At 46.0% G+C, this 9,230-nt stretch overlaps 1 protein-coding gene across 1 annotated transcript; it reads right to left on the bottom strand.

The window, feature by feature from the left end:
• Positions 1 to 1,918: 1,918 nt before the first annotated feature.
• On the bottom strand, positions 1,919 to 7,477 carry LOC311108076 (serine/threonine-protein kinase pdik1l-B-like; the record flags this gene model as incomplete). Its single annotated transcript, XM_084150722.1, has 3 exons — positions 1,919 to 2,178; positions 4,890 to 5,130; positions 6,647 to 7,477. 3 exons carry the CDS (start codon positions 7,475 to 7,477, stop codon positions 1,919 to 1,921), a joined length of 1,332 nt encoding a protein of 443 aa, XP_084006848.1.
• Positions 7,478 to 9,230: the final 1,753 nt, after the last annotated feature.

Raw genomic sequence — 9,230 nt, 5'->3', positions numbered from 1 at the left:
CAAGGCACACCTGTTAATTGAAATGCATTCCAGGTGACTACCTCATGAAGCTGGTTGAGATAATGCCAAGAGTGTGCAAAGCTGTCATCAAGGCAAATGGTGGCTACTTTGAATAATATAAAATATATATTTGATTTGTTTAACACTTTTTTGGGTTACTACATGATTCCATATGTGTTATTTCATAGTTTTGTTGTCTTCACTATTATTCTACAATGTAGAAAATAGTAAAAAAAATAAAGACAAACCCTTGAATGAGTAGGTGTGTCCATACTTTTGACTGGTACTGTGTTTATGTTGTTAACTAAATAGTGTTTGATAGGATGGTTCATCTCTGTTCCGTCTTCCCTCCCCGAGGTTTACAACTAGACTGATGACCATTAATAACACCTCCAGTCACACAACGGCTATATCATCCAGACTGATCAAAATTGATGGGTTTCATTTCCTGTTGATGATGGAATGCTTTTTAAAAATACAGCCAGTGAACCACTGCAGTACGTTGGAAAAAACACACACACACCCCAAAAATCCAAACCAGAAAGAGAGAGAGAGAGAGAGAGAGAGAACATCGTTTTGGTGAGATGAGTTTAGGATTTATGTAAAATGGTGGTGATAATATCTGGGTGATTATTGCACACAGTGTACTCTCAGGCTTGCTGTGATTGGCCGAATCATAAAAACTAAAGCATAGCCCGGAGGGGTTGATGACAATAGCCCATTAAACACTATTGGACTCTCACAATGTCTGGGTTGCTCAGCAACAAGAGTTCATGACAGGACCGAAAATGTACTCGATCTAAACTGATACATTGAAAAAGACATGATGCTCGACTGACATAATAATAAAAAGACATAATAATAAAAAGACATGATGCTCGACTGACACAATAATGCCATTCTAAATATCTCAAATGCAAGAATGAACTGAGTATCATATCGATTAAAGTCACTGACAGACTCCATAAATACGTATTTATTAAATCACATTCCCTTAAAATAAAAATGTTACAGTTCAACACATGCACAGAAAGTGGTAGCTTCAAGCATCGCAATACACATATACTACGTCAATACATGTACACCATGATTAATGAAATAGTTGATGAAAGATCAAATATTTGGTGCAGATTGGGACAATTTCTGACCACAACGTAAGCCTATAGGCTAGCGAGCCAAAACAGTGAAAGCATACATACTGTTTGTGGCGTCGAGGACAGAAGTCCACTGACTCCCTGATACATACCTGGGGCGGCAGGTAGCTTAGTGGTTAAGAGCGTTGTACCAGTAACCGAAAGGTCGCTGGTTCTAATCCCCGAGCCGACTAGGTGAAAAACCTGTCGATGTGCCCTTGAGCAAGGCACTTAACCCTAATTGCTCCTGTAAGTCGCTCTGGATAAGAGCGTCTGCTAAATGACCAATTTATTTATTATTTATACATTAGTTATGTTGTCAGTGGTAAGCCGAAACAGCAGTAGCCCCCCCCCCTCAGTCAGTAGACTAGCACAGTGCGTCGGTTGCTGACGACTTGGTGCACGCATGCATGGTGTTGCTTTTGTGTTTTGAGATGACTAGAGCATTGGTCACCAAGGTTGTGGGTTCAATTCCCATAAAAAAGGACCACATAAGACTGAATATACTGAAAAGACAAAAAGAGCATCAGTTAGTTAGCGTGGCAACACCAACCCAAGGTTGTGGGTTCAACTCCCTCGTGGTCCCTCCTACAGCTAGTAGATGAGACTGAATATGAGTAGCTTTGGATATAGATGCCCTGTCACCATCACTGCATCCCAAATGGCACCCTATTCCCCATCTATTTCACTTATTTTGACCAGGGTCCATATCCCTATATGGCTCACTACTTTTGACAAAGATCCTATAGGGGGCCCTGGTCAAAAGTAGTGCGCTATGAAGGGGACTAGGTTGCCATCTGGGATGCTACCCGCGAGTCCTCCTCCATGGCAGAGCGGACCCCGTCTTCCAGCTGGGCGGCGGTGGGCCGGGCGTCAGGGTCGGAGGCCAGCATGTCCAGTAGCAGGGTGCAGACAGCCTGGCCAGGAGGGGGCGGTAGAGGTGGGGCGCGGCGGGACTTCATGGGGATACACACCTGGAGGTCCGGGTTCTCACACAACGCCTCGCCCAGGGGCATCAGCCAGCGGGCCTTACACACGTACGCACCTGTAGGCAGACACAGGTACAGGACAGATATCAGTATTACTGTCTGTGAGACTACAATCTTTGTATTTTGGACCAACAACCATCAACAAATCAAAATCACATTTTATTTGTCTCATACACGTGTTTAGCAGATGTTATTGCGGGTGTAGCGAAATGCTTGTGCTTCTAGCTCCGACAGTGCAGTAATATCTAACAAGTAATATCTAACAATTTCACAACATATACCCAATACACACAAATCTAGTAAGGAATGGAATTTAAGAGTATATACATATATGGACAAGCAATGACAGAGCGGCATGGACTAAGATACAGTAGAATATTATAGAATAGAATACAGTATATACATATGAGATGAGTAGTGCAAGATATGTAAACATTATTAAAGTGACTAGTGTTCCATTTCTTAAAGTGGCCAGTGATTTCAATAGGCAGCAGCAGCCTCTAATGTGCCAGTGATGGCTATTTAACAGTCTGATGGCCTTGAGATAGAAGCTGTTTTTCATTCTCTCGGTCCCAGCTTTGATGCACCTGTACTGACCTCGCCTTCTGGATGATAGCGGGGTGAACAGGCAGTGGCTCGGGTGTCCTTGATAATCTTTTTGGCGGGTAGTTTGCCCCTCGATAATGCGTTCGGCAGACCGCACCACCCTCTGGAGAGCCCTGCGGTTGCGGGCGGTGCAGTTGCCGTACCAGGCGGTGATACAGCCCGACAGGATGCTCTCAATTGTGCATCTGTAAAAGTTTGTGAGGGTTTTAGGTGCCAAGCTGAATTTCTTCAGCCTCCTGAGGTTGAAGAGGCACTGTTGTGCCTTCTTCACCACACTGTCTGCGTGGGTGGACCATTTCAGTCTGTCGGTGATGTGTACGCCAAGGAACTTGAAGCTTTCCACCTTCTCCACTGCGGTCCCGTCGATGTGGATACGGGGGGTGCACCCTCTGCTGTTTCCTGAAGGTGGACAAGCCATCAACTTGATCCTTCAACCAGGAGAACATGACCAACTGTAATAATGACTGTAGCAGAACTATCATCCATCCATGGGCTCTGGGAAGACTAAACTAAAGGAGGCAGGGGAGTAATGTGCCACTACTTTACCAGCCTGGGAAGTCTCCCTCCCTCCCTAACTTACCCACCAGACCACGGGGCAACATAATGGAGCCCTGGTTTCCCGTTTTATATTCAAATCCAGTATTCCCTCCGGTAACAGGGCCGTTTCCATTCAGGTTTTAATAACACACTTCAAACGAGGTGGGGAAGGAAGGTATTTTCTGTAGCAGTGTTTCCGTCCAACAGAGCTACTCGGAATTAAATCAGTCTGATTTATACGACGTCATCATCCTCAGAAGAGCCAAAATAACAGCAGAGCGTTCATATTCAGGGCTTTGCATAACTAACCCCTCTGAATCTAGGAAATAACCAACCTCCCTAGACATCGTTTTCTTACAGATATTCAACATAGATGAGTTTAGCATAGGGCACCACGGGTCGAGACGACACACACACACACACAAATACAACACACACACACACAGACACAAATACAACACACACACACACACACACACAGAGACACAAATACACCACACACACACACACACACAAATACAACACACACACAGATACAACACACACACACACACACACACAAATACAACACAGATAAAATCAATACAGTTACATATCCGGATATTACTATCATTTTGACAATATCCCAGTGCTAGTCGGCTGCACCAAAACTCCAGTATTTTTCTTTCATAGTTTGTTCTCCATCTTCTTTTTTTGTTTTTCATTTCCATAACTGATCAAAACCTGTTAAATCATGGCTCTCCTGTCCCTCTGCAGCAGACATATATACTGAGGACAAAACATTAAGAACACAGAGCTCTTTCCATGACATAGACTGACCAGGTGAAAGCTATGATCCCTTATTGATGTCACTTGTTAAATCCACTTCAATCAGTGTAGATGAAGGGGAGGAGACAGGTTAAAGAAGGATTTTTAAGCCTTGGGACAATTGAGATTTAAGTGCCTTTGAACAGGGTATGGTAGTAGGTGCCAGGCGCACCGTTTTGAGTGTCAAGAACTGCAACTCAATATTAGAAAGGTGTTCTTAATGTTTTCTATACTCAATGTGCAGAGCAATAGGTTTGGAACATCGAATCGCAATAAATCACAGCATTGAATCGCAACACATAAGTATCGAGAGGTCCCTGGCACTTCCCAGCTTTACTTCCCACCCTCCCCAACTCACCCAGTTGTTCCTGTGTGGAGCCCTCCCACCCTCCCCAACTCACCCAGTTGTTCCTGTGTGGAGCCCTCCCACCCTCCCCAACTCACCCAGTTGTTCCTGTGTGGAGCCCTCCCTCCCTCTCCCCAACTCACCCAGTTGTTCCTGTGTGGAGCCCTCCCACCCTCCCCAACTCACCCAGTTGTTCCTGTGTGGAGCCCTCCCACCCACCCTCCCCAACTCACCCAGTTGTTCCTGTGTGGAGCCCTCCCACCCTCCCCAACTCACCCAGTTGTTCCTGTGTGGATCCCTCCCTCCCTCCCTCCCTCTCTCTAACTCACCCAGTTGTTCCTGTGTGGAGCCCTCCCACCCTCCCCGTTGTTCCTGTGTGGAGCCCTCCCACCCTCCCCGTTGTTCCTGTGTGGATCCCTCCCACCCTCCCCGTTGTTCCTGTGTGGAGCCCTCCCACCCTCCCCAACTCACCCAGTTGTTCCTGTGTGGAGCCCTCCTCCAGGAAGGTGAGTCTCTCCAGGATGGCCCAGAACATCACCCCTAGGGAGAAGATGTCTGCCTGGGCCGTGTAGCTGAGGCCGCCCCACACCTCTGGAGCCATGTAGAAGTCAGAGCCACACGTAGAGGAGAAGTGCTGTCTGGTCAGACTAGTGTCTCCTTCCATCCCCAGGTCCCCCTCAACACTCATCTTGCTCAGGCCAAAGTCAGCCACCTAGAAGGAGGTAGTGTGGAATGGAAAAACAAAGTGAAAGACAGTGAATATTATTACAGTATCAAGATCAGGATTTAAATTAACCCATCCATGTCTTCGGCTGTTAAAAACATACACTATATATATATATATATATATATATATATATATATATATATATATATATATATATATATATATATATATATATATATATATACAAAAGTATGTGGACACCCCTTCAAATTAGTGGATTCTGCAATTTCAGCCACACCCGTTGCTGACAGGTGTATAAAGTCGAGCACACAGCCATGCAATCTCCATAGACAAACATTGGCAGTAGGATGGCCTTCCTGAAAAGCTCAGTGACTTTCAACGTGGCACCGTCATAAGATGCCACCTTTCCAACAAGTCAGTTCGTAAAATTTCTGCCCTGCTAGAGCTGCCCCGGTCAACTGTAAGTTCTGTTATTGTGAAGTGGAAACATCTAGGAGCAACAACGGCTCAGACGTGAAGTGGTAGGCCACACAATCTCACAGAACGGGACCGCCGAGTGCTGAAGCACTAAGTCTGTCCTCGGTTGCAAAACTCACCACCGAGTTCCAAACTGCCTCTGGAAGCAATGTCAGCACAAGAACTTTGTCGGGAGCTTCATGAAATGGGTTTCCATGGCCGAGCAGCCGCACACAAGCCTAAGATCACCATGTGCAATGCCAAGCGTCGGCTGGAGAGGTGTAAAGCTCGCCGCCATTGGACTCTGGAGCAGTGGAAACGTGTTCTCTGGAGTGATGAATCACGCTTCACCATCTGACAGTCCGACAGACTAATCTGGGTTTGGCGGCTGCCAGGAGAACGCTATCTGCCCCAATGCATAGTGCCAACTGTAAAGTGTGGTGGAGGAGGAATAATGGTCTGGGGCTGTTTTTCATGGTTCGGGCTAGGTCCATTATTTCCAGTGAAGGGAAATCTTAATGCTACAGCATACAACAACATTTTAGACTATTCTGTGCTTCCAACATGGTGGTAACAGTTTGGGGAAGGCCCTTTCCTGTTTCAGCATGACAATGCCCCTGTGCACAAAGCGAGGTCCATACAGAAATGGTTTGTCGAGATCGGTGTGGAAGAACTTGACTGGCCTGCACAGAGCCCTGACCTCAACCACATCGAACAACTTTGGGATGAATTGGAACGCCGACTGCGAATCAAGCCTAATTGCCCATCATCAGTGCCCGACCTCACTAATGCTCATGTGGCTGAATGGAAGCAAGTCCCCCGCAGCAATGTTCCCACATCTAGTGGAAAGCCTTCCCAGAAGAGTGGAGGCTGTTATAGCAGCAAAGGGGGGGGACCAACTCCATATTAATGGCCATGATTTTGGAATGAGATGTTTGTCGAGCAGGTCTCCACATACTTTGGTTTATGTAGTGTACTAGCCAAGGAACCTTTCACCCTTTTAGTATTACTTTTCTTACAGTCTGTCATCATACTTTTCAGTAAGGACCGTAGTAACACTGAAGTGTTCAGTCGGTGCACCTACCTTGACGAGAGGCCCGTCAGGGGTGAGAGAGACCAGCACGTTGTCTGGCTTCAGGTCTCTGTGTACGATGCGGAGGCGGTGGAGGAAGGCCATGGCTGAGCTGAGCTGTTGGACCACGCTGTGGTTCCGCTGGCTGTCTGGAGGTCTGGACAGCAGGTAGTGGTTCAGGTCTCCCCCATCACAGTACTCCATCACCAGCCACAGGGCCAAGCAGCGCCTGGGACCACGGTTCTCCTTCTCTCTTCTGGGGGCTGGTCTCTTTCTGGGCCTGGAGAGGCCAGAATTTGTCCTCACAGGCGTTTTGGACATGGACAAGTCAGAGTTAGTTCTTTTCTTGCTTTTAGACCTGGACAAGTCTGAGTTAGTGCTCTCCTGGGATTTGGACCTGAAGATGTCGGACTCTGAGTTAGTCCTCAATCTGTCCTTGGTTCTGTACCTGAAGAGACCACCTGAGTTAGTTCTGTTCTTAGTTTTAGACTGAGATGAGTGTGAATTTGTCATTTTCTCCTCCTGGTTGTGCTCTACCCCCACCACACTCCCCTTCAGGGCGCTCTCCACCAGGTTCAGAGGCAGCCTGCCTGGCCTGAGGGGCTGCAGGGTCTTGGGTCCAGTCTGCAGCAGGCAGCCATGGAGGGCGATGACGTTGGGGTGGATCTTGGCCGTAGCTCTCATGGCCCACAGCTCCTGGAGGTAAAGCTCGATGCACTCTGGGCTACTGCAGGGCAGGTGTTTTATGGCAACCCGCTGGCCTGTTCTGGCCATGTGGCCCTGGAAAACCACCCCGTAGCTGCCTCGTCCCACTTCCCTCTCAAGGGTGTACAACTCCTCCATCTTCTGACTCACTATATCAACAGGAACTTGGATTCGTCTTAGATTCTTGGTTTGAAGCCAGTGTTTGAGTTTACCCTGTTGTCTGCAAAAGGAAAACATTGTTGGCTAGCTGTAGCTATCATTTGTATTTATTACAGAACCCCTATTAACTGCTGCCAAGGCAGAAGCTACTCTTCCTGGGGTCCAAACAAAATGAAGGCAATTACATGTCTCGTCATGAAATTGATGAGACTCGTTATGATCTCAGTCTGGCCTGTTTGAGCAAATAAACGGATTAGACGTGTTATGATCTCAGTCTGGCCTGTTTGAGCAAATAAACTTAGCTAGTAGCTCTCCAGAACTCAATGGGGGCTTACAGATTTCCCCGTTTGGGTTCTCAGCTGATTGTATGAAGGACTGCTGGCTCCATGGGAACTTCAATTCAGATGCTCAGTTTTAAAATTTAGAAACGTTAATAATTGTTGGTGAAACCATACAGGAGAGGAAGTACAGAACCAACGACGCTAGACGGAGAGGAATATGTTTAAGCAAAAGGCAGTTTATTAAACACAGAGATAGCTGGTACTGCTCAAGCTACATGCATGGACCCATTCAGTTGCCTCTTATCGAGACAGTTGAAAGGGATCAAAAACAGAGTTTTCAGCATTACTTTATACAATGCAACACAAAGGAAGGGGTCCTTCTTCTAGTCCCTTGATTGGTTCCGGAGGCGTAGGAGGCGGGTCTGCTCTGTCCAGAGTAGAAGCCCCATTTTGTGCACGGCTGAGTCCTCTGCCCTAGGCACCCGACCAGTAGAAAAAAGTGCAGTGTGTGTGTGTGCGTAACTCGTGAGGCATGAGGATGAGTGTGCGTATGCATGGAGATGTGTGTGTGAATGTGTGTATGTTCTCAAAGGAAAGTCTCGTGGGGAGCAACCAGATTGTGGCCTGTGGCGTGGGAGTTGTCCTTGAGAAGATATTGGCTCTGTCCATTGTTCTTGCATAGGAACAGCATTGATTGAAAACAAGCTCCTAACATTAAAATGGGTCATGCACAAGATTTTAGTCAGACCAAGCTATAACATTTTAATATTTACTACGACATAATCCTCATTGCAATACGGTTTTGTAAACATTTGGAACTTAACTTTCATAACAGCGAAAAATAATATTTCAAATATAAAAGATTTTCCAGAGCTATGGATGCAAGGATTGACCATCCATGATATCAAATGTATAGTTGAGCATGTTTTGAGGCTATAGCTATATCATTAGTGCGTTTACTTTTTCTTCGCTTACAAACATTGGAGCAAAACAAGCCTACACTATATTTTGGGTTCTGATGTCGTACGATAGTTGAACTAAGCTCATGAAGCATTTATAAAAGTTATATTCTTCAAGAATCAAAGAGCACATATAATTAACGTATAAGTCCCAAAATGGATGTAGTAACCGCTGATTACTAAGGAGTAACGGTAGGCATCTTCTTGGGCTACTAGTGAAATGTGGGAAGCTACTGTAGCTATCAGTTTCTAGTTGAAAAGACCCTAAGGTTTTTCTTTCAACCGACTTCCACTTTTCAAAAATAATTTCGCAGTAACGTTATGATCGAATTTAGCACCAGAATTGCACATTTTAAATGGCTTGCCTAGGCAAACATTGAGCGTGTTTCTATGCTTGGAGTTACAGCTGGCTGGTTAGCTTGCTACACTTATCGTAACTTTAAATACTTAGCTACATTACGTAAATGACACTTACCCATGGAATTGATAGCT

Source organism: Coregonus lavaretus (assembly GCF_964263955.1).
Source record: "Coregonus lavaretus genome assembly, chromosome: 33".
NCBI classification, from domain to species: domain Eukaryota; kingdom Metazoa; phylum Chordata; class Actinopteri; order Salmoniformes; family Salmonidae; genus Coregonus; species Coregonus lavaretus.
The sequence above is the reverse complement of the archived record's forward strand: the minus strand, read 5'-3'. Positions and strand labels throughout refer to the sequence as shown.